Source organism: Trachemys scripta, chromosome 4 (genome assembly GCF_013100865.1).
Source record: "Trachemys scripta elegans isolate TJP31775 chromosome 4, CAS_Tse_1.0, whole genome shotgun sequence".
Lineage (NCBI taxonomy): Eukaryota > Metazoa > Chordata > Testudines > Emydidae > Trachemys > Trachemys scripta.
This window is the reverse complement of record NC_048301.1, coordinates 53,838,971-53,864,704: the sequence shown is the minus strand read 5'-3', so window position 1 is coordinate 53,864,704 and position 25,734 is coordinate 53,838,971. Positions and strand designations below refer to the sequence as shown.

The 25,734-nt window shown below is 39.3% G+C and overlaps 1 protein-coding gene across 5 annotated transcripts in view; it reads left to right on the top strand.

Annotated features, from left to right (window-relative positions):
• DPH6 (diphthamine biosynthesis 6) overlaps window positions 1-25,734 on the top strand; it is a 350,629-nt gene that overhangs the window by 128,240 nt on the left and 196,655 nt on the right. For 4 of the 5 annotated variants that reach the window (XR_004645505.1, XM_034768927.1, XM_034768926.1 and 1 more), the window contains exons 7-8: window positions 13,898-13,992; window positions 17,106-17,193. The exons of the other annotated variant lie outside the window; for it this stretch is intronic. Coding sequence is in view for 3 of the 4 variants with exons in the window: in XM_034768927.1 (XP_034624818.1) it covers window positions 13,898-13,992; window positions 17,106-17,193 (183 nt within the window). In the remaining variant the exon portion in view is untranslated. The remainder of the gene's footprint in view (window positions 1-13,897; window positions 13,993-17,105; window positions 17,194-25,734) is intronic. 5 annotated transcript variants of the gene reach the window in all.

Here is a 25,734-nt window from a genome sequence, read left to right as displayed (position 1 = left end):
CACAATCTGAGAAGCTTACCCCTTTGTGAATAAGAAAATGGGAAGTATTTTTAACAGCATAATAATTGTGTCTTCAAACTATTGCATGACCATTCAATAATTGATTTTAAATAATTTTGCTTATAGGCTAAAACATATTTCCAATATTTACTTTGTATATGTGAATGAGAGAGAGAAAAATGATGGTGGTGTTAGTCCTTTTTGATTATTTTATTTGCCTCACACATTTTTCCCAATCCTTGTTGTCTATGGTATCCAAAGTTTCAAAGTAATTCTTACCAAAAATGTGAGCTTGGAGCATAATGTAACTGGTAATGAAGTAGAGAACATTTCACCTCTAGTTCACTGCTATGAATGCAGCACGTAGTAGTAGTGACCAGAAGTCATTGCTGTCTGATGTCTGTTCAATGACCTGTGTAAAATGAGTTGGCAGTCTCATTGCAGCTCCTAGTATACTGGTCCATGTATCACAAAAACTCTTTACAGTTGGCTCCTTGTTGACCATCTCAAAAGAAAGGCAAGGACTGAATGGGTATAAAGGACAGAACTAACTTCTTACCAGGGTATCCCTCCAGCAGAGTACTGAAATAAGTTGGCAGGACAGCATGAGGAAGCTTACACAGCTAACATTGTTCTGTAGCTCTTTTTGTGGTATGCATGCTATAAAAGTCAGCACAAATAAATTACTTTTACTAGATAGGTGCCTTTGATTTAATGAAACTGAAGCATTAACTACAAACTGAAGATAAATGCTTGGGTTTATGATTTTTAAAAACTTATTTTCTAGCAACCTGATGAGGTCTTTCACATCAGAAACACTGACAGACACGAAGGGATAAAGAGAGAGCCCAGACATCATGGTGAGAGGGCAGAGAGGGGACCTGATGCCTCAGCCAAATCAAGGAAAATGTCACATTAATTCCATTAATAAGACTGCAGCTCTCACAGACCCCCATAGGCAGGAGGAGCCCAGAGGCTCCTGGTTCCCTCGGGGCAGAATGTCTCTTTCTGCGGAGCCCTTTCAGACCCACCTGCTCAGTTCCCCAAGAGCTGTGATAATAGAGGCCATCTCCAGGTTCTCCTTTTTCATTGCTGCTGTTTGTGCTCCTCTCATCCTAGTCCTGTATATCTAAGGTATTTATATAACCCACCATGACTGCACTATTCGAGTGCCTCACAAGATTTCATATATGTAAGCCAGCCAGCTAGGTTGTGAGGTACGTCCATTTTACAGATGAGGGAACTGAGGCACATAGAGACTACAGCCCAGATTTTCAAAGGTGTTTAGTAACCAAAAGATGCAGATATGCATTTATTGGGATTTTTTGAATAGCACCTAAGCAGGGTAGGCACCTGACACTGAAATTAATGTGAGTCGGGTGCCTAACTTGCTTAGACACTTTTGAAGATCCCACTAGAGGTGGACATAGGTGCCAGCTACATTAGTAAATCTTGAGCAAAGTGACTTTCTTAAGGCCACCCGTAAAATCTGTGGTGTAGGAGGGAATTAAACTGAGGTCTCCCAAGTCCCAGGCTAACACACTAACCACTGAACCACCTTTTCTTTCCGGGCCACGCTCCCACTGTGAAAACCCTTCGTGGCTACAGTTACAGAGACAGAGGCACTTTGCCCCCCAAAATGCCCCATTGTCTCTATGCTCTGATAGGCAAGAAAGGTGAATGATTTTATAAACACACACCTCTAGTCTCTATGGTTTATGCTCCAGCCATATATTAGATTAATCTAGCTGAGTCCGTAGAGACTATTCATGTTTAAATGTAGAGGGTTCCACTTCCTGTTTTCTTATTCTTTCCTGGGGAGATTCTGGCTTAGCCCATGAAAAAGCACTTAAAATCAAGAGTCTCCTGGTGTGGAGAGTGACAGAATGGGCCTGCAGTGCTCTCATTGTGCCATATATGTGGCTGTGATGCCACCTTCTTGCCCCAAACTCTGATGTTCTGTGACCAGAGGCAAAAGCATCAGGGTTGAGTTGTTGCATAAAAAAACCCCCAAAACACTATTTTCCTTTCTCCCCGTCAGCAGTGGAGATAGCACTAATAGCAGGTGTAAAAAGCTATTTTCTTTTTGCTGGTAGAGTTTGGCTGTGAAATGAGCTTTCTGAAAAAGGTAGGTTAAACCAAAGGATTCGATTTAAAACCTTTGTCTTTGGGAAACATTTCCCATAATAACCAAAGTGATGCGAGGAGAGGGGAAGAAGAGAGAGACATTGGATAGGGGAGAGCCAAGGGAATAAAGGGGCATGATTGCTGCTTCCCCCCTCAGTTCCTTCTTACTGCTCATGGTGAGAGGTGGAGCTCCCTGCTGCTTCTGAAAGCCGAACTTTGGCTAGACAGCCTTTGTAAAAAGAAGAAAAAATCTTGTATATAGTTGTAGGTTATTTAGTTTAGTGTTAATTTAGTGTAGTGAGTAAGTTAGTTTAAGTTGGGATTCTCTATGGAGAAATCCCCAAGTTTTAAATGTGTCGTGCAGGGCCATGACCCCTCTGAGCGATAAGCACAAAAGTTGCCTAATCTGCTTAGGTGAGCGACATGAGGGACAAATGTTCTATTTGTACCTCCTTTGAGACAAGAATGAAAAAAAAGAGGGATTTCCTCCTTAAAATACATCTTCTCAAGAAGGCAATGCATCCTAGAGGGTCCTTCTGGCTGCCTAGCCATGTATATGTTGAAAGATTCTTGTGCTGCCTTTCGATCACTGGGTATCTACACTCCAGTAATAAAGAGGAAGCAGTACCTTTCTCTCTTTTACAATGCATTGGTAGAGATTACATCAGACAAGTGGGTCATCAGCCCAGAAAAGGAGGGTTATGTTATCCAGCTCACCCTCCTCCCTTTCCCCAATCCACCTTTCAGGAATCTGTCTTACAAGACTATTTTAGATCAAGAATTATAGTCTCTATTGGAATTGGGGGCAATAGAGGAAGTTCCTTACCAACACAGAGGGAAAGGCTTCTTTTCCTGCTGTTTCCTGATTCTCACAAAGAGAGATGGTTTTAAGAAATCTGATTGAATTTATCAAAAAGATGAAATTTAGGATGGTCACCATGATATCTGTTGTCCCTTCCTTGGAGACTGGAAATTGGTGTTTGCCAGTGACCTGCAAAATGCTTCTTGTCATGTGGAAGTACATCCCAGCCACTGAAAATATCTTCAATTCATGGTACCCGTCATGCACTACCAATACACCATGCTATTCTTCAGCCTATTGTTAGCCCACAGGGTGTTTTCCAAGTGTATGATAACGATAGCAGACCATCTGTGCCATGTAGGAGTTCAAATATTTCCTGACCTAGGCGATTGGCTAGTTTAGGAAGGGTCAAGGTCTCCCGTCCATAACAGCATCCTCCTTCTCAGACATCTGTTCTGTTGTCTAGGTCTAATATTGAATGTACAGCAATCAAAATTACATCAAACACAGCAAATACGTTTCATAGGGACTGATATCAGTGCCACGACTGCCATGGCTTACCTCCTGATGGACAGGTTCCAGTTCATAGCCTCTGTCTGAGAGCTCAAGACCAACTTGAGAACAACGGTGCATTCTTGTCTACAGCTCTTGGGACATATGGTCTTTTGTATGTACATGACTTAACATGCCAGAATTCACCTCATATGTCTGCAGGCCTCGCTACTGTCCAAGCATACATTCGCTGGACATACTCATTTACATACCCGTATGAGTGTGTAAGTCCCTGAATTGGTGGTGAGACCCTCAGAATGTATGCATAGGAGTTCCTTTCCTGCCACCAAAGCCAATTATGACATTGATAGGAGACGTGTCCACTAGGTGTTGGGGACCCATCTGGGCAAACTTCAGCTTCAAGCCCTTTGGATGCCTCTGGAACTTTCATTCCATATAAATATGCAGGAACTTTGAGGTATCGGGCCTCTGAGATGTTCATTTTCAAGTTCTCACTGACAATGCCATTAGTATGTTTTATCAGAACAAGCAGGAAGGTGCAATGTCATCTCAGCTGTGCCAGAGAGCAATCCACTTCTGCATAAAGAACAGTATCTTCCTAAAGGCCTTTCATCTCCCAGGGTTGAGGAACACTATTGTGAATTCCCTCAATAGGAATTTCATAGACCATCACAAATGCTCAATAAAAAGGGGTGCTCTGCAAGGAAGCTTCCATGAATGGGAATACCCAATAACAGACTTGCAACCACTCTAAACACCAAATGGAAGAGATTTTCTTCCAGGTTCTGACACAGATGCCTTTCTTCATGTCATACCACTTGCGGAACATTTTTCCTCCAGTCCCTCTAATTCCTAGGATGATCAGGAAGCTCAGAAGAGACAAAGCAGTCTCATAGCATTTACCTGGCCACGGCAGTGCTGAAACAAAGATTTACATCAACTCTCCATTCATCGACCACCTCTGCGTGAGGATCTTTTGTCTCAAAATCAAGGCAAATCACAGCACCCAAACTTGTAATCTCTTTACCTAACAACATGGATGATCTCTGGTTGAGCAATGAAGAAAGAGTTTGCTGCTGAGAAGTCCAAGCCATTCCGGTGAACAGCAGAAAAAATTCCACCAGAACCACTTATGCAGCATAATGGAAAAGGTTTTCAATCTGGGCAGAATCTCATCAGCTATCTCCTGATAATACAGACATTAGACATATACTAGACTACCTGCATAGTGTCAGGTCAGTGAGAGTCCATTTAGCAACCATTTCTGCAATACACCCCACCAGTGGATGGGTTTTTTTGTAGCCCTTGATATTTGGATTTTTAAAGGGTCTTATCAATGTGTACTCTTCAGTGTCCAATGCATTACCTTTATGGGACATAAACTTAATATTGATGTGTCCCCTCTTTTAACCTTTCTCCTGCAATTGCTGTCAATGAAAACATTGGTTTTGGTGGCAATTACCTCTGTAAAGAAGGTGTCAAAGTGCCAGGCACTTCTAGCTGACCCTTCTTTCTCTCAACTTGGCCGGTCTTAAGATTCCTTCTTTCACGACCTGCCTATCTCTGAAATCTCTTTGCCAGAGGGCTTCTTTCCCTTCCTTACATTCAGGGTGGAGTTTATTGAGCCATTTATGTCCCAATCCTGCAGTAGTAATTATCCTGTAGCTCCCTGCAAACAGGGTGAAGCAAAAGGAGAATGTTGCACCCTATATTATTGAGAAAATGCTGTTACCCAGTTAAAACCTCAAACATTTATTTAAAAATTAAGTGACTTTCTTTCCATGAAGAATTATCAAACCTCACAGCCCTGAAAAGTGCCATTGTTGAATATGTGAGGAGTTTCCACACAAGATTGTTACCAAATGGTACTTTTATTGATTCATGGGTGGTTGAAAGCAGTCTATTGACCATTACATTTCAAAATTCATTCATTATCTTGATGTCAGAGGTCAGTATTTAGAATATGGTCCTACAGTATTATTTTTGACATCATAACTTCTGCCTAGCGCAATAGAAAACAGTACACCCCAATGAACCCACTACAGTAACTCCTCACTTAAAGTCATCCTGGTTAATGTTATTTCGTTGTTATGTTGCTGATCAGTTAGAGAACATGCTCATTTAAAGTTGCTCAATGCTCCCTTATAATGTAGTTTGGCAGCTGCCTGCTTTGTCCACTGCTTGCAGGAAGAACAGCCCATTGGAGCTACTTGGGGGGACTTGGAACCAGGGGGGACCGGCAACCCCATATCAGCTCCCCATTCCCCTAAGTTCCCTGTGCAGCAGCCGCCTAACAGGCTATCAATTGCCATCAGTTCAACTGTCCCTCCCCCCACTGCCATGTGCTGCTCCTGCACTCTGCCTTGGAGCTGCTCCCTGGAGCCTCCTGCTTGCTGTGCGGGGAGAGGGAGGGGAGGTGGTAAGAGAGGGACTAATATCAGGGTGTCCTTTCCCTCCTGCTCCTGCACCTCGCTTACCCCATTTCCATAGAGCAGGGGGAGAGGGGGAACATGACAGGGCTCAGGATGGAGGGAGCTTCCTGGCAGCAGCTTCTGTCTCAACTTGCTGATCTACTTAAAAAGGCAATGTACTTAGAGTAGGGTCAGCGTACTTAAAGGGGCTTTGTGAATCTCTCTCACACACAGGGTGTGTGTCTCTGTCTGCTATGCTGTCTCCCCTTCCTCCATTCATGCTGCCTTGTACAGTGTGAGGCTACATTAACAACAGTGGGTTAATCCTTGAGGGCTCAGCTGATTGCTAGTTCATCATTTAGCAGTAAGGCATTCCCTGGGAAATATCGCACCTTCTGACTTCACCACCTCAGCAAAGCTTGACAATCATCATCGCTGTGTACCAGTATTAAATTGTTTGTTTAAAACTTATAGTGTGTGTGTGTGTGTGTGTGTGTGTGTGTGTGTGTGTGTGTGTATTGTCTGGTGGAAAAAAATTCCCTAGAACCTAACCCCCCCATTTACATTATTTCTTATGGGGAAATTGGATTTGCTTAACATCATTTCGCTTGAAGTTGCATTTTTCAGGAACATATCTACAACGTTAAGCGAGGAGTTACTCTAAGGCCAAAATGTTTTCATGTCGCAATTTTAGGTATGGAGAGAATTGTGTGTAGAGTAGTTAGAGGACTCTCTAGCTGTGATTTTGTAGAATCAGTTTCTCTGTAGACAGAGATTGACTCTGCCTGAGTATTTTCATTAGATGTTTGGGATTATACAGTTTTCTGGCTAATAAAGTTAAATAAAGTAACTGTCTCTTATGTTTAAAATGAATAAGTGTGTAGTAGATTCCCACTTTGGTGCTTCATCTTCCATTTGGAAAAACATGTTGTCACCTGATTTTCAGCTACTTCTTATAGCTTTAATTTATATGTTTAAGTCAAACCATATGTGTTGGATAGAAATTGGTCTCCCTTTTATATTAAATGGCAGGTGATTTCTGATGCCATATTAACTGTAAAATGGACATTAGCTAAAGTGAGATCTATTAAGTGGAACAAACTTTGAATTAATTACCGTATATACTCGATCATAAGCTGGTTCGTTTATAAGCCGACCCCCCCAAGATGAATAAGTAAAAATGGAAAATTTTTATAACCTGTTCATAAGCCGACCCTATAATTCAGGGGTCGGCAAACTTTGGCTCACGGGCCATCAGGATGAGCTGCTGGTGGGCCAAGATGGTTTGTTTACCTCGAGCGTCTGCAGGCACGGAGGTAAACCTAAGTAAACAAAGTGTCCCGGCGTGCCAGTTGCTTACCCTGATGGGCCGGGACAGCAACTGGTGGGGAATTTTTTTCGGGGGGAGAAGCTGGGAGTCAGGGGAGTAACCCCTGTGACCACCCCCCACAAGACATACCCCTAGCCCGGGACCCCCACACTCTTCCCATCTTATCTGGGGAGGGCCAGGGGACGATGTCTCTGACCTGGCTGGAGCTGCACCGGCAGGCTGGGCAGCACGGCCGCAGCCTGCTCCGGCGGGCCAGACCGGGCGGCGCGACCGCAGCATGTTCCAACATGCTGGGCCGGGCGGCACAGCTGCAGCCTGTTCTGGGGGGTTGGGCCGGGCGGCGTGGCTGCAGCCTGCCAGCCTCGGAACTGCAGCTGCTTCGGAGGCTGGGGGAAGAGCAGCATGGCCAGAAGCGGAGAGACTCTGGCCCCGCCTCTTCCCTTCTGGCTCTGCTGGCTGTGCTGCCTCTCCTTGCTCCCTCTGTTGGGGGGAGGGGCTGTGTCCCACCTCTCCCTCTCTATACCCGTTCATAAGCCAACCCCTTTCTCTGGTGCGTCCCTTTTTTCACTAAAAAAAATTCGGCTTATGAATGAGTATATACAGTAAGTTCTTTTCTGATTTATATCCTGGAGATTAAGGTTATGAGTGGAATGATGTTCTTCTGTGGCTTCTATTTTATTATGGATAAGGCCCTATGTGAATTGCAGGATGATTGTCAAAAAATTGCAGCTGAGTTGCGGACAAACCATGGAAAATTGCGGAAAAGTAGTAACAGACTTTATTATTTGCAGTAAAAAAGTCCATTATTACTTTTCTGCAATTTTCCACTGGTGGGGGTCTGGGGCTGAGAATGAGAACAGGGGGCTGGATAGTGCGGGCTCCCACTGTCGGCCGCCCGGGACTGAGAGTGGCCACTCGGGGCTGACAGCGGGGGAGCCCACTCTCAGCCCTGTGGTGGCCAGGACTCCTGCTGTCAAAATTATGGTGGAAACCTAATATTGCAGAATTTGCAATTTCCTCAATATCGGAAGTTAAGTAGGGCCATAATCATGGGTCATTTTTATCAGCACAGTAAAATAATTATATTATTTCATTGTGACAAGAAAAGTTCTTGATTTATTTTTTTCTAAATAGCTCGGTGTTGATTCATTATGTTAAATTGAGATGATTATATTTGCGCTCTTGTCCAACTACTTGCCTTGTTCCAAAGATGCCCAATCCTTGCTAAAGTAGATGGCTCTATTGGCAACATGCCAAGAACCCTAATCTATGTAGAACTTTTAAAAAATCAAAATCAAATGCATGCAACAGTAATATTTGCTTGTACAGTATTTTTCCTTGATAGAGAATTAGAAATTGTTTGTGGTTTGAACAGTTGCACCAGAATTTAATTATTACTTCTTGGCCTTTTGGTGAAGATGAAGTGTATAGACGGTTTAATACCTGATATGTTCTCTGACTGGGAGCTATAAAATCTTTCCCTTGCAGCAGGTTGGATTCAGTAATTGAATTGGCCTTTCCCATCTCTGACCACTAAAATTCTGTGATAAACTCAGCCTTCACCCTGCAGTTTCATGGTCAGGATAGCGGGAGGATGAGTTGTATTGAGTATGTGGGCTTCACTTTGTATATGTAATGAAAGCTTTATTTGTATCTTTGTTTGATGCTGGATTTCATCTAGTGTAAAAGTTGTTTCCATGATACTCTGGTATTTGTTTTAGGTTTAGAATTGGACTGGATATCAACTTTTCTTGAGTGGTGTAATTTGTAAATATACTGAGAGGTGAGGTTGTTTTTGACCCATTACAACTATGAGGCAAGATCCCCCTCTCATGAAATTTAGGTTTAGCTTTAAAAGTTATTCTTATTGAGTTGTCATATTTATTATGCATGTCAGATCTAGCTTGCAAAACAAGATAACACAACTCTGTAAAAAATGTTAGTATTTTAAAATATTTGAAAGCTGGTTCCTGTCTCACTGATGGCAGCTTGAAAAATATAGCTCAGCTTCTTTTACTTCTAAAAGGCACATTAAGAGCCTGATCCTTTGAGGTGCTAAGTATCTTCAGTTGCTAGTGACTTCACTTGGAGTTTAGAATGCTCAGGACCAAATATGATCCTAAGCCCAATGGCACTAAAAGTTGGGATTTCCCAACAAGGACAGCAAATTTAGACTCTCAGCTTTGAAGTGTTTGATGTTGGTTTCCAGGAAGAACTCACAGCAGTCAAGGCTTAAAAGCAGAACCATCAAGTTTAGAAATAACTTACACAGTAAACATTCATTCCTTATTCTCACTGTGAAATATTTTTAGTTAGGCTGCACCTGGAAAAAAATCAGACAAACTTCTTTGTTCCTCAAAAATACACGCATTTCATATATTTTTTTTTAAGACAAACAAACCTGTGTATTAGTTTTATTTTTCAGTAGTTCTATTTAGTATTCATTGCAGCAGAAGCTCTTGGCAGGAAGAAGAATAAAAGGTTCTGACTAACTGTTTTGTAAGTTGTCCATTCTTATTGTATCAACATTAATTATTTTTGATAGATTAGTCCTATAAAAACCTTGCTGCACTTTTTGACAGGTGAAACTGTCTTGTATGTCAGGAGTATAATTTTTGAAAATGAAAGCTTGATTAAATATATGTTTGGTTATTTTTACACATGGAGATATTCTCTCTTTAGGAAGGAAATGCCTGTGATAACATTGCCTTTAAAAAGATAATTTTATCTTTATTTAAAACGAGATTTGAATTTTCCATCACAAAATGGGTAAACAGTCATGTAGAATTTTATGACCGATACCATCTTTGTCTGAGCTATTAGATATTTTTCAGAAATAAAAGGTTGAAGATAGTGCAAGCAAAATGGTATTTAACATTTTCCAGCTTCATATTCAGTGTCAAAGGGCTATGATTAAAAATGTGATCTTTGATCCTGTAAAAGGATTAAGTTCTTTGTACCACTTTCTTTTCTTTATGTCTGTGTTCAGAGTCCCTGGTGTTCTTTATGCTAAGGTGATGACTCAAGTCATCCAGATCTGTTAAAAAATATTTTAAAATAAATACTTATTAAAGAAAACTGGAAGCTTAACTAACACTCTCCATACTCAGGAATACTAGTACAGTTTTATTGTAACATATCAGACACATCCATTACCTGAAATCCTCTGGTAGCATTGTAAAAATAAATCCCCTAATATAAAAGTAACCTTAGTCTTGTGTAAAATATAAACAGTTTCACTGAAAATGTATCTATAAGACTAAATGCTTATAAAATAATGTTGCCTTAATTTTAGCCTGGAAAAAAAAAGGATATGGGGGACTAATATTTTTGATCTCTCTCCAGTTAGAGACAGATACAGACAGTTGCTCTATCATGTATGAGGAATGAGCTGAGGGTGCTCAATACGTTAAGCATCAAATGCATAGTTTACAATGATTCAGAATTGAATTGAAGTCACAAGGAGTTGGATCAGCAAGGACAATAATAATAATAATTAATAAAAATTACACATAATAGATTTTAAGGCCAAAAGGACCATTGTATTATCTTGTCTGACATCCTGTCTATCATTGGCCATTAATTTAATCTAATTACCCTTGTATTGAGCCCATTGACTTCTGATTCATTTACTTCTAAAGCACATCTTCCAAAGAGGAATCTAGTCATGATTTGATGAGCTCAAGACATGGAGACTCCACCACTTCCTTTGGTACTTTGTTTCAATGGTCAATCACCCTTACTGTTACCAAAAAAAAAAAAAAAAAATGTGCCTAATTTATTATTTGAATTTGTTGGGCATCAGCCTCCAGCCACTGGATCTTTTCCCACTAGATTAAAGAGTCCCTTACTACTCGGTATTTTCTCCCAGTTACTTGTACTGTACAGTTTAAACAAGTCACCTCTCAATCTTTTTTTGATAAGATAAACAGATTGAACACTTTAAGTCTCTCACTGTGAGGTATTTTCTCCAGCCCTTGAATAATTTTTGTGGCTCGTTTATGTACCCTTTCTGTTTTTTCAACATTTTTTTTTCAAATGTGGACCCCAGAACTGAACACGGTATTCCAGTGTTGGTTTCACCAATGCAGAATACAAAGTACAATCATAGAATCTTAAAAATGTAGCGCTGGAAGGGACCTTGAGAACTCATTGAGTCCAGACCACTGTGCTCAGACAAGACCAAATAAACCTCCTTACAGCTACTCACTACTTCCCTGTTTATCCATTCAAAGATCATATTCGCCTTTTTTGTCACAGCATTACACTGAGGGCTCACGTTGAGTTGCTTGTCCTCTGTGACACCTAAATCCTTTTCAGAGTTACTGCTTTTCAGGATACAGGCCCCCATTGTCTTGGGCGCACACACAGACAGAGAAGGTGCAAGTGATGTGGTTTAATTAGGCAGCAACTTTATTAATTCAACTCCACTGGGAACTATCCAGCTAAAATATGTACAATGCAGGTCATGATTTCCCCTGGTGGAGAGCTGCTGTTAGCTCCCCACCCTGCCATAGCATGCCCTAGTCCATTGCTGGAAGCCCACTGCCTTCCCCTTGTTTGAAGGTTAAGGGTCTGGAGAAAGGGGGTTGTCTCCTCACTTTACCAGACATTAGGAATCCTAACCCCATTCCCCACATTCTTTAGGGGATGCCTTCCACTAAGTCCTCTTCCAATTCCTTATTATCAGGGAATCAGATCCTCTATGGAATGAGTACCTCCACTTTATACTTGCCATGAGGAGGTGCCAGCAATTAGTTTGACTGCCTCCCTCCCACTTGTGTACCCAGATGTACTACGTCTACACGACAAGCTAGGAACCTGATTCCCTGCTAATGTACACATACCCCCACTAGCTCTCATTGAGCTAGCACAAGTATAAATAGCAATGTAGCATTGGTAGCATCAGTGGAAGCATAGCTGAGCCGTGTCAAGTATATACCCACTGGTTTCAGGCAGGTTTGTACTCAGAAGGGCTCAGCCAGGCCTCCTCTGCCGCTACCAGTGCTACTGCATCTACACTGTTATTTATACTTGTGCTAGCTCAATCAGAGCTAGCGTGAGTATGTGTACAGAAGTAGGGGCATCATACCCCTAGTTTGTAGTGTAGAGATGTATCCATAGTTAACAGTTCCCTCCCTAACACTGGTCAAAAATATATCGATTCCCCAGTCAGAGAGGTGTACCCTATTGTCCCTGAATAATTCATGTAACATATATGATTTTTTGGTGGCTAATTGCCAAAACTCTCCATTCCAGATGCTTCACACATCTTCTGGCCTTGTCAACCTGTGGAGGCCTGGTGGGTTCCTGCTGTGTACTCCACTGCAGCATTTTAGATCAGTGTATAGTCACCTGCCTGGAAAAGGCCCTGGATCCTGCCCTAAGTCTCTGCCCTGATCCAGTGAGCTCCATTTGCCCTGATGGAAACCCCAGACCCAACTCTTCCGAGTGCATTCAAATCAGCTTTCAGGGCTGATTCTGGCATCCAGTCTTCCCATTCAAGGAAACCCTCCATGCACAAAACTCCCAGTGAAGTCAATGGAAATTCCACAAAGGGAGAGATTGCAGGATGAACCTCTTAAAGGATAATACAAGTGCACAAGTAACAATGTTTATAACTTTCTTAAAAAGAATGAGGACCACTTAAAAGTCAAATTATAATCACAAAATCGTGAGGTGCAGGAGTGGAATCATGAGTCTAGAAAAGCATTGTACTGTGCCCAATTAGCATTTTTACTGTATCATAGATTTAATGTGTGCTCTTAGCATAATTAAATTCCTACATTGCATGGTTACCACCTACCATTACACTGTTGTTAAAACAGAATTAGAATGTACTGTTCAAGAGATTGGCTCTACCCTCTTTACTCAAGCAAAACTTTGGATCAGACCTCAAGTGAGAAACTGCTAAATTGAGGATTTAGGATGATTAAAAACAGATGAATAGTATTCTTTTGCACTTGTTACATTTACTTTCATGTATAATGTATCTGGCTTGTCTATCAGGTAAATACAAAACAAAGTGCAAAAAAAATTATGAAAAATGTTCAGGGATGTAACCAAAAGAAAATGGCTAATGTTTCTTCCCCTCTAAGGGTAAAATCCTGGCTCCATTGAAGTCAGTAGGAATTTTGCAATTAACTTTAATGGGACTCTTTTACTTGAAGATTTGGGAAAGAGTTTGAGCCAACAAATATGTAGATCACAATTGTTAAACCTGTTGCTATAATAATATTATGTTTGCTGAATTCAGTAGCTTCTGGTCAGAGCTTACAACACAAGATATCTCACAGACTGTATAATGAGGTCTGGGAGTGGATGTAAAGGTTATTGTTATTTTCTAGCCATTTCTTAAAGGAATCTTATTTCAACATCCTTCCATTTCTACTGCGGTGCAGTCACTGAGATTTTTTATCTGAATGGTGAAGTGTAACTATTGCAGAGATGGAAAAACAACATGGCAGTAATTTTTGGAACATTAAAAATATTATGAATCAGTTTGTATAAAGTACTGTAGAGGAGAGTCAGAAACTTACAAGTACATCCAGTGCATTTTAGAGTTTGTTCCTTTTTTTAGAGTTGTAGTGAGACACTTACATTGAGAAAATTACTATAAGCCCTGTACACACATACATTTTCAGTAAAATACATTTGATGCTATGTATAAGAGCAGCAATTATTCTAACTACCTGTTTTTTCCTTTTGTCTCAGCTCTCTAAGAAGTATGAAGTTCATGTTTGTGGAGAAGGTGGGGAATATGAAACATTCACTTTGGACTGTCCTCTGTTTAAGAAGAAAATAGTTGTGTAAGGAACTGTTTCTTCCCCTTCCTTAAATTTAAGTGATGGGAACATATTAACATTTAGCTTGAGGCAACATTTGTTGGCAGGAGTAGAACATGTCCTCTAAGTTCACAAACAGTCACTTTGTTTAACGCTGGCAAAGTCCTCTGAAAACCTAAATCAATGCCTGACAAGACGAGGCCTTCATAGAAGGCTATAAACTTTTTAGACATTTGCACTTTCGTTTACTTGCTGATTATGGCCTGCAGTAAAACTGGTACCTACACACTGACACTTTTATCCTTTCATGAAGTGCGAATTGCCTGTAATATTTATCTTTCATTACAGCTACATTTGATAAACTGCCACATCAGTAGCCTGTGGGTTCCATTAACTCTGTGTCTTTTTTTTCTTCTTCTTTTTTCAACTTTAGTGACTTAGAATGATAATGCTAAACATTTTCCATCAGTTACTAAGGGGACATTTTTGAATGTAAACTTGCTTGAATCCATCCAGCTACTCTGAGTAGCTTATTTCTTTGCTGAAATTTGTTAAAATGTGTTTAGAGGTATATGCGAAATTTCTCTGTCTTAATTCAAGTTTCTCAATACATGACGTTGAATAGCTTAGCCTTCATATTTTGAGATGTTTTGACTATTGCTCCTATTCTTATCCAAGTAAACAGTCTCTAATAACGGAATGTCACTTGCATACCATTTCAGATACATCAACTTATGGAAGGTCAGCATTATGGCACATATGGACATTTAGTGCTGTAATGAAACAGGCCTATTCTTTTATATCTTCTTCTAGCAGTAGTAAGCAATAGAGGAAATGTGGCAAATTTACTGTGCAATTCAGGGCTGATACTATTCCTGTTGAAATCAATGGCAAATTACCATCAATTTCAGTAAGAAAAGGAGCAGGCATTTATGGCACTTTATTATTTTAGAGATAAGATCTGTTTGGTACAGTGACTTCATCAAGGTCTCTATTTTCAGCCAGACAAAATGTTGTGGTCTGATCAGCATTGTATTGTTAATTGGTAATATTGGTACACAACAGCATCATCCAGAAAAAGAGTGGCTAGCTTTCAGTCTACATTTGTTATAAAATTTGTTAGTTGACATCATAAGATATGTTCATATCAATGCATTGAAATTTGTTTGGCTGCTTTTCTTTCTTGCTTGCTTGCTTTCTTTCTTTCTCACGCTCACACACATTGGGATTGGGTGCCTAACTCCCTTAAGCCCTTCGAAGTCCCTGCCTGAATAAAGACAAGTCTGCGGTAAAATGATTTCATGTCTTACTAGAAAGTGTCAGTTATTGTTAAGGAGAGGAGAGGATTAATATGGAGGGCTATATTATGGTCCTTAGTCTCAGGTCTAGTGGAACTGCATTTGGCACCGAATCTAAGGGTAGTTTCTTTGAGGTACCACCAGACTCCTCATTGTTTTTGTGGATACAGTCTAACATGGCTACCCCTCAGAAAATTAAGATGGAACATATTAAATGGATTAAAAACTGGCTAACTGATAGGTCGCAACACGTAATTGTAAATGGGGAATCATCACTGAGATGATGGATTTCTTAGTGGCATCCCACAGAAATCAGTTGTTGACTATCCTGTTTAATGTTTTTCTCAGTGACCTGGAAGAAAACATAAAGTCATGACTGATCAAGGTTGCACAATACAAAAATTGGGGAGTGGTAGATAATGAAGAGGGCAAATCACTGACAGAGAACAAGCGAGATTGCTTAGTAAGCTGAGCACAAGCAAACAATATGGCTAAATGTAACTATATATATCTAAGAATAAAGAATGTAGATCATAGAGGACGTTATTCTGGGAAGCAGTGACTCTGAAAAAGATTTCGGGATAGGGCCTCTGAAAAATCATTATGTAAAAATGGAATCTTGGGGTTCCATGTTTATTCTCTCTCAGAGACTCAATAAAAAATTTGTTCAGTTGCCAAGTAAATGAGAGGTTTTCTAACTTCCAGCCCTACAAATTGAACCTGGGATCTGGACGGTAAGGTGGGTCCTTTAACAGTTTAGCAATACCAATGGAACTTAGAGTTAATTATTCTATTGATGTGTGAACAACTATATCACCCATATCTCTCTCATTGTATCGATTCTTCAGAGCAAGGTATAATTTTTTAAAGTATTGGTAATAGAAACTTATTTTAGTTAGTGAAGTAGAAAATAAGAGTCTGAATACAGAGCAAAGTAGGTATCTTCTATAAAAAGATATTTTTTCAGTCACTTTTTGCCCATTGCTGTTCTTTAACGTTTTCCAAAGAGACATCTATCAGGTCTACCAAAGTGGTGAACCCTTGGGAACAAAGCAGTTGTAAAATTCACCAGTGGATTTTCAGCTTAAATCTTTCTGCTCCCGATATTGCTATTTCTAACCTACATTGACTGTCGTCCTGATAACAATAAGCCAGATCATCACCTTTTGGAAATTGATACAGCTATGCTCATTTAGACGAGCTGAGGATCTGATCCAAAATGTTCTAGGAACTATTTGCAATAAGAACACTCATTGGTTGTGTTCTGACTATAAACACTGGTTTCTCTAGCTGATGCCAATGTCCTTCCTTTTACAAACTTAATTTTATCATTTGACCCCCTGGATATCTTCCACTTACTCTGTAAATAGATTACATCCTGAAAGTCTTAGTTTACAAAGTAGAGTATCTGTACTTACACTTCCTTAGTGAAAATGTCAAGACTGGTTACTTCAGTGTAATTCCAAGTGAACTATCTGTGGGCCAATAGCTTTACTGAGTACAAAACCCCCCAAAATTAATAATTTTTATGCATATGACTTTCTCTTGCACCTTCTGAAGCTAAAACCCCATTGTTTAATGTTTTATGTTTTCTGAATTAAATTTATGACAATGAAATAAAATGCAAATTATGAGAGTCTGCTGAGGTTTTTTTTTTATATTAAACCAAAACTTCTGACAAAAAGAGTTTCTCCTAATTAATCAGTTTTTTTAAAAAAAGCAACAAAACCCTTGAGCAGTAGTTGGTAAACCATGTTGAATAGTAGTTGAGGGACAATGGGTATAGCCTATCCATAAAACCATGCATTAAAATACGGTGTTTATGATTCTGTATTTCAGGGACTCATCCCAAGTAGTTGTACATTCAGCTGATGCATTTGCACCTGTGGCTTACCTCCGCTTTTTAAAATTACACTTAGAAGATAAGGCAAGTACATCTTTCTAAATCTTATGTTCCGTTTAATAGACAGTGAAGACATATGGACTACTTCCTTTTTATGTTGCTTTTCACAATTTGGACTTCATCCAAGTTTTTGGCTCTGTCCTTCTATTTGCTGTAAAACCTGTACTTACTTTAACTGGTTTTTGGGAATTGCCATCAGAAAGACCCAACACAGATGCTCACTTGTGCCAAATGAATGAATGGAAATAGTATTTGTATAGCATTTTTCATCTTGAAACCTCAAGGCGCTTAGCAGACACTGTTCAGCCAAGCACATGTGCAACCACTGAAGGGCAGCCACCCACGCTGTGGAACACAACTGATACTTTTGTATTAGGAAACCCTATAAACAGCGTTCAGTTGTTGTGAGGTTGATTTTCTTATTGCTATTTTTGGTGAAAAGTAGATGTCGTTTAGAGACCTGTTGATCCCCAGTAGATGAGTTGTATCTACCAGACCCTCATTTCACATATGGTAGACAACCCAAGATAGTAATGATTCTAAGTCTGGGAGGTGAAGCATCAGTTCCTAATCCTATTCCAGTCAGCTACCCCTCAGTAAGATGAGTTTACTGCAGAGGAGATATTCTGTCATATAAGGAGAGAGCTGACCAGCCAAACTTGATAGAGAGCTTAAGAAATATTAGCAGTAGTTCAAAGGGATTCAGTTTGTTTCTAGCTTATGGTAGCATGGAAAGTGTGCAGTGCAGGAGTAAGAGCTCTAGTAATGGTAATGGTAGAGGTACATGTGTGCTGAAAGATTCTTGAGTATTGCAAACTTACCCTGACTATAGCATTGCTAATGAGGTTCAAAGACAACATTCTTTTCTTCCTTTTTGTGAGCACATTTTACCATTCCATTTTCTCTTGATTATTATACATGTGCAGTGAACCTTTCTGCCTTTTGCATGTTTATAAATGGTAACATTTCATTTACAGACTTCTGTACCCTTAGAGTAATTTTGAAATTCGGTTGTGCAATATTTCTGAATGATAAAAAAGAACATATTGACATGTTTCTGCAATTAATGACATGTTAAGATTTTTGTAAAGGGCTGCCAATAGTACCTCAAAGTAGGACTTTTTGTTACCAACTTTATTTTACAACATTAAACTTAGGCACACTTACTAAATAATGTTAAAATGCAAGTAAGTTATATGGATAATAGATTTATAAGAGATTTCCTTGATGGCTTTTGCGTCAGCTATGAAGGTATTTCTTCTTTTAAGATCTATCTTGAAGACTGCTTTTGTTGAGGAAACATGCCTGTTGATCTTCCTGCTGTGCTAGAAACCTTCTTGGTATTCCTTGGGGGCGAGGAAAGGGGGTTCTGGTATTGCAGCTGATTGTAGTTTACTTTCCTTTTCTGTTTATTTTTACAGTCTGAAAATCAGTCAAGCTACTTCATATACAGGGATCATTACTGAATGCATCAGCGGGTTTTTTTTGTTGTTCATCTGGTGACTTTTGAACACGTCAAGTATACATAGAGTATCAATTGTCTTTATTTAGGAGAGACAGATTGTATATTTTTATCAATAAGCAATACTGTCTCAATTTTTGCATTCTCTCTCTCCAAAGAGATAAAATGTTTCCCTATTTTCTTCCCAAATGACCTCATTCCTAGCTTTCCAACTGTGGCAGGTACTCCCTGCTTCATCCTATCCATTTCTTGTTTGGGATTTTTTAAATGTAAAATTTTAAAATATTTGTATGAGAGACTGTGTGAAAATGATGTCAACCAACTATGTGAAGTGAAACCAAATAAGCTGAATAATAGAAAACTCTGGTGAGGGAGAGTAGTGGAAATATATTAATATTTCTTTGGGGGCACTGACTTTATTGCTCATGGCAAACTTGATGCTAAAATGCACCATACATCACTACAGCATGACAGGTTAGGGAAAATGAAAAACACAAAGCTTTACATAAATCAGGCAAAAAAATCGTATTAAAATGCATTACATTTTATATAAGAATCAAGATTTTACTTTTATCTGTTCAGAAGCTCTTTTCCCCTTCTTATGTAGATGTTTCAGATTTTGTTAAAGCCTCACAGTTTCAAGCAGTTTTATAGCAAATCATATTTCAAATTCATTGTAGACAAAGCTGTCACATTCTTAAAGAGGTAGGGTTATAGAAGCATGGTCTGGATTTTGGTATACACTAACATCTTCTAGAGTTAAAAAAGAAAATAGTTTGTTTTCTAATGATGGTGTCATGGGAAAAGGCATTAAAATCTTTTGGCTCTAGATTAATTTATGTCATGGTATACTAAGCTATGTTTTCAAGAAGTTGTTACTATGGAGAGGCAGTCAATCTTTGAAGAGTGTAACATGTTACTAACTTAGCATAGTTTAACCACAAAATGTTTAAGTGACACTGTCAAGATTGATAACCATTGATAACTCTTGTAGTACAGTACCTTTTCTCCTCCATTATGTGTTTACAAAACCCATGAATTTTTTTTTTAATCAGTCGGTAATTCAGCCCTTGAGAGCTACCTTACCACAACAAATCACTGTGTATACACAATGGGAAAAATGTACTTCAGTAGAGAAATTGATTTTAGTTTCAAGAGGTTATTAAAAGCATGAGAAAAATATTTGCAATTTATGAAAAATATATAAAAGTATTCATTTATAGAATTATTTTGGAGAATCCATTAATAGACTGCATAGTATTTCCAAACACTAAAAGGCACAGTGATATGTGGCTCTAATATAAATCACAATATCAGTTTTGTTATGCATATCTCATCGCTGAAATAACATGTCTATTTCTATGTTCTAAAAGTCCCTTCTCTTAGTTATGTTTCACAGGCATTAATTTTACATTCTTTGAATTGACTATTTTATAATCATTTCCACAATTTTGGGTAGTACAATAAAAGAAATCTGTGCTCTCTTTGCCATTCTGTGGTGCATTTTCTTCAGATAAATTTCTTCATGTTTAACTACAAAGACTGGGGGGAAATTTGTTTTAGATTGTTTCTGGCAGCACAATGAGCTGTTGTGCCTGAGGGAGATTAACATTTTATTCATTGTTCTCGTTTAATACATTACTGTGCAACTTCAAGACGTATTTTTGCATAATAATTGAAAAGCTTTTTCTCCACCCTCTTTTCTTTCATTACCAATGATACAGAAAAGGCTAAAAAGATAATTTTCTTAATATTTTTATTAAAGTTTATAAAAACATTGGGTATCAACAGATCAAATAAGCTTTTTTGCTTGGTTATTATAAACAACTAAAAATAATATTGTTATTAATAGCACATTCATTTTGATAGTCCATGGAGGCCTCATTTACTTCATCAGAAAAAACAAGGTCACCATTGTGTTGTAGAAATCTAGCTTCATCAATATTTTACTTCTCCTATAAGAGCTTGGCTTTGTACAGCTAAAATGTGAAAAAGCTTTTCACTTGTTCATTGTTTGCTGTGCTTGCTGTCGATTCACACATACCCCTCCCCCGAAACACATCCCATCACATGCATATAATGAGTGAAATCTTAAACCCATTGAAGTTGAATGGGAGTTTTGTCATTGGCTTCAGTGGGACTAAGATTTCACCCATTGTATTTTGCTTTATAGTTTGCCCATATGAAATCAGATGCTTCTACAGAAGGTCACTGGTTTGAATCTGACCCAGGTGGTAGTGAGCTAAAATTGTTACTGTCTGATAACTGGTCATTGGTATGTGAAATACACTGGTAGTCTTTGTCAAGTTCCTAGTGGACATGTGTCCATATTACAAAAGATAACATGACAAGTAACACCAATTGGCACCCTTGTTTATAATGTTTATAAAGAGGCCAAGGATTAAATGTAAACTGAAGTATGCTTTCACTCCTAGCAGTGGGCACTCCAGACTAGGGCTGAGGCATATGGAGCAGTGTGGGGAATCTGTGCTGTGCAAGTTCCTTGGAAACAGAGGATTTCAGTCTCCAGGACTGTCAAGGGGGGGTATCTTTCGCAAGCACCCAAATTCACTTCGCCAGGAAAAAAAAAAAAGACTCTTGAAACCTAGAGAGCTTGGTTGAAAAGGAACTGGTTCTGTCTGTGTACTTGACACTCTTGCGACCTTGGGCAAATTGCTGAATCTCTCTGTTCCCTAGCTTAATCATCAGTAAAAAGGGTATAATGTTATTGTAAAACAGCCTAGAGTGCTTTGGCATGCTGAAAGCATGCTATGATGTCAGGAGAAAGGGCAGTTACCTTGCTAAGTTATAGTGTCTCATGAATAACAAGGGATAGAAACCAATGCCACATACCACTGGAAAAATGAGAACCACACCATGTTAATGGACAACAGTTTTCTCTAATTCTGGTGAGTCATATAATATGAAACTTTAAATCACATCCACCTTATAACATCCCCCGCCACCTTCATTTTTCTCCTAATTTTATTGACTGATGTTTTAAGAACTGCTGATTTCATAAGCAGTTCTTGTTTTCATGTTCAAACGCAGGAAAAATTGCCCAGTAAAATTAAGTGGAGAAAATGTTAGGCTTTGAGGGAAAATAAAGGACTGTAAGTCTGTTTACCTACATTAGGATGTTGTAGCTCTAGTTGAACGCGTAAATTGGACCGGCTTATTGCCACAGCAGCATGGGATTCCACTGCTCTACAGCCAAAATGCTTCTGAAATAAATGTAGTCAAACTTTACTAATTCTGTGTCACTGAGAATGAAAATGATGCTTAAAATTGTTGATTGGCTCTAGTTTTCAAGATATGCTATTGGGTCAGTATATACGACCCTTGACTTGGGAATGGTGGAGGATAAGTGAGTTATAAAGGGAAGGGATCTCAATTTAAACCAGAAATGACTAAAATACATCTTTGACTGGATCTATGAATAAATCTATGACTGGGTTTGGACAGTACTTGCTTTTTAGGCAAAACAATGAATGATGCAATCTGAAGCTGGTATTGCGTCATACATGATATGAATTGCGTCATGTTATTCCTAGAAGTCATGGATGATGCAGTCATAACGAAGCTTACATCACTCTGCTGAACAAATTGCCCAATATTAGCTCTAGAAATCATACAGTGTCGTGCTCTCTTATTTGTCAGTGTTTGATTTTGCGAAGAGACACATTTCTGTTTAGCCAAAGTGAGCAGAGATGCCTCGTACTTGTGTGAACAGTGCAGATAACTTCTGCTATGTTTGTGGTGAAGTGACTTTTGCATCACAAAAGCGCAGTATAACCACTATGGTTAAGAAAGCCTATCACCTTTATTTTGTCTGCAAAATTGGAGATCAGGACAAGAGGTGGGCACCACACATATGCTGCAACACTTGTGCAACAAATCTTCGTCAGTGGTTGAACAGGAAAAGGAAATCTATACCTTTTGCAGTGCCAATGATTTGGAGAGAGCCAACAGATCATACCAACAATTGTTACTTCTGCATGGTGCCTCCAGTTGGGAAAGGTGTGTCAAAGAAGAAAAAGTGGACTGTGCATTATCCAAACATTCCATCAGCTATAAGCCCAGTACCCCACGGAGAAGGACTGCCGGTTCCTGATGCACCAGAATCATTCTCACTTGAGTCAGACGAGGAAGAGGAAGAGGATGAAGCTTCTGGTCCTGAACCATCAATGTCACAAGACCCACATTTTCTCCCATCGTCCTCCTTTGAACCATACCGCATAACACAAGGTGAACTGAATGACCTTGTCAGGGATTTGGAACTACCCAAGAGTAAGGCAGAGCTGTTGGACTCCAGGCTACAGCAGTGGAATCTCCTGGCAGGTGATGTTAGGGTTTCCATGTTCCGTGACCGTCAAAAGGATCTTGTCCCATTCTTCTTCATGGAAGATGATCTTGTAGCCTGCAACAACATCGATGGTGTGATGGCAGCCCTCAACATCGTTCACGATCCAGATGAGTGGAGACTGTTCATTGATTAATCAAAGACGAGTCTTAAAGCTGTTTTACTGCATAATAGCAATGTTTTGCCATCAATTCCAGTTCATCATGCAGTCCAGCTGAAGGAAACCTATGACAACATGAAACAACTTTTGAGGTGCATAAACTATGACCAACATCAGTGGCAGCTTTGTGGCGATTTGAAGGTTGTTGCTCTCTTGCTCAGTCTGCAGACTGGATACACGAAGTACTGCTGTTTTCTCTGCGAATGGGATAGTCATGCAAGAAATTCCCACTACATCAAGAAAGACTGGCCACTCCGACAGTCATTGGAGCCTGGGAAGAAAAGTGTTCAGCATCTACCACTTGTTGAATCAAGGAAGATTTTGTTACCACCCTTACACATCAAGCTGGGTCTGATGAAGAACTTTGTCAAGGCCATTGACAAAACACAAGCAGCTTTCAAGTACCTCCGTGGAAAATTTCCAAGGTTAAGTGAAGCTAAGATAAAGGAAGGTGTCTTTGTTGGTCTTCAGATTCGTGAACTTCTTCGAGATGATGCATTTGACCATGCACTGCGTGGCAAGGAAAAGACGGCACGGAAAGCCTTCCAGTTAGTGACAATAAATTTTCTCGGAAACAACAAGGCAGACAACTACAGGTTGTTGGTGGAAAACCTCCTCAAGGCATACGAAAGCCTTGGTTGCAACATGTCACTAAAGATCCATTTTTTGCATTCTCATCTAGATTTTTTTCCACCGAACTGCGGAGCAGTGAGCGACGAGCACGGCGAGCGATTTCACCAGGACATTGCAACAATGGAGAAACGCTATCAGGGGAAATGGAGCCCATCAATGCTTGCAGACTATTGCTGGACAGTGACAAGAGATGCTCCATTTAATGAATACAAGAGACAAGAAAAGAAGCGCCGAGTAGACACTGAATAGGACTAAACTATGTACATACTAGTTTTTTGCCTTTTGTTTCATAATAAATTTTATTTATATAATCCTTTTGCTGATTTTTAAAGTGTTACATAAACAGGACAGGTGTTTATGGTTGCTTTACATGATAACATTTCATATGAAAAGACCTAGGTTTACAATTTATGGTTTAAACTCTACTATCTACACAATATACATAGACATAAAATGTAAAAACTTAAATATCTTAGAAACAGGAGCCAATCAGTTGTTTTAGTTGTCATATTTGAATTCAGCACATCAAAATACATAATAAATAGCACATTTTATCTCTGAAGCAGACGACTTCTCAAAAATTTTAGACCAGTGTAGCCTCTCAGGCTGAGAATCACAGCCAAAGTACAAATGTTAACTTTTCTTTGTCTACAAAAATATGAATTAAATAATTGAATAAAATAGGTAATATTCAAATTTTAAGACTAAAGTCATAACTTGTGCTGATCCTAGACAAATGATTGTAAAATGAATGTTTTGTTCCCTCAGTCTCAGTAGTGCCTGCACCAGTTGAGCAGGACTATTCACCTGCACCCAGTAGCACAATTCATAGCACTATCTGCTATCCCATAAGGTGGGTATATCCCAGAACTGGAAGAAAGAATAGTGAGCAGGCAGTAGAAAGAAGAAAGGCGGGTGGTTGTTTTTCAGCCTGTGATAGGAGGTGGTAGGTATGTCTTCTGTGTTTTTTGCTTGTAAGGTGGCATGATGTCCTGTAAGCCAGCCAATCCACCTCTGTATATTACATACCGAACCAAAGTCATGAGATGAAGCTCACTTAATTGTTTGTGAAGTTCTTTGAAATCCCTCAGCAGAAAGGTGCTGTAGCAATGCAAACAATTTCTAATACTCTTATGACTCTGTAAAAGGCTAGCAAATCTTTCTAGCGAGTCAATTTGAGGATATATTTGTAAATGCTAGAAAATGTGTCTGGGAAATGTTTCCATGCCTTATGAACTAAAGAAGTACAATACTGCATGTTAGATTTGATTTAACTACATCTAAATAAACCATTTCTGTCCAGCTTCTTAGAGCGTGATATTTTCTGCTAATCTCCATTTGATCATGCTTCTCATTTTCAATACTACTTTGAAAATGCTGAAAAAAGAGCTTTGCATTTATTTGTACACTGAGCATTAAAAACATCACCTAATCCATAAAACTTCTTCATCTTGGATTCAGACTATCAATGGCATATGCTGGGGAATGGGAAAACAGGAAAACCCAATCTACATCCATGGAGTGTTGTGTCTTTTTGCCCATTTGGCCTTCCATCTGGAGAATCTGCCACTTTTGAATGTTATGTCCTTTCCCTCAGCACATTTAGGTTCTCTCTCCACATCCTAAAAGCGTAACTAACTCTGGCTCTAGGCATGCTTTCAAAACCTTTCTTACAAATGAAGTGGAAGTTCTTTTCAATGTACACTGATTTATCTGAAGAGTTTAGTGAGCACATTAAGCATCTCTTCTGTCGTGCTATCTGGAGTGGCTCATGACCATGAGTGCAGACCTTATGGCAGACTGTCAAAAACAGGGCAGACACCCTTGACTGGTGGTGTATTCTATAATTAGCATTCATCAAGCCAGTAACAAATGTGAACTCCTGGATCTCTATAACAGGAGTCATAGACAGTCCCCTTAGACTCTCCAGTCTATCTTGCCACCCAG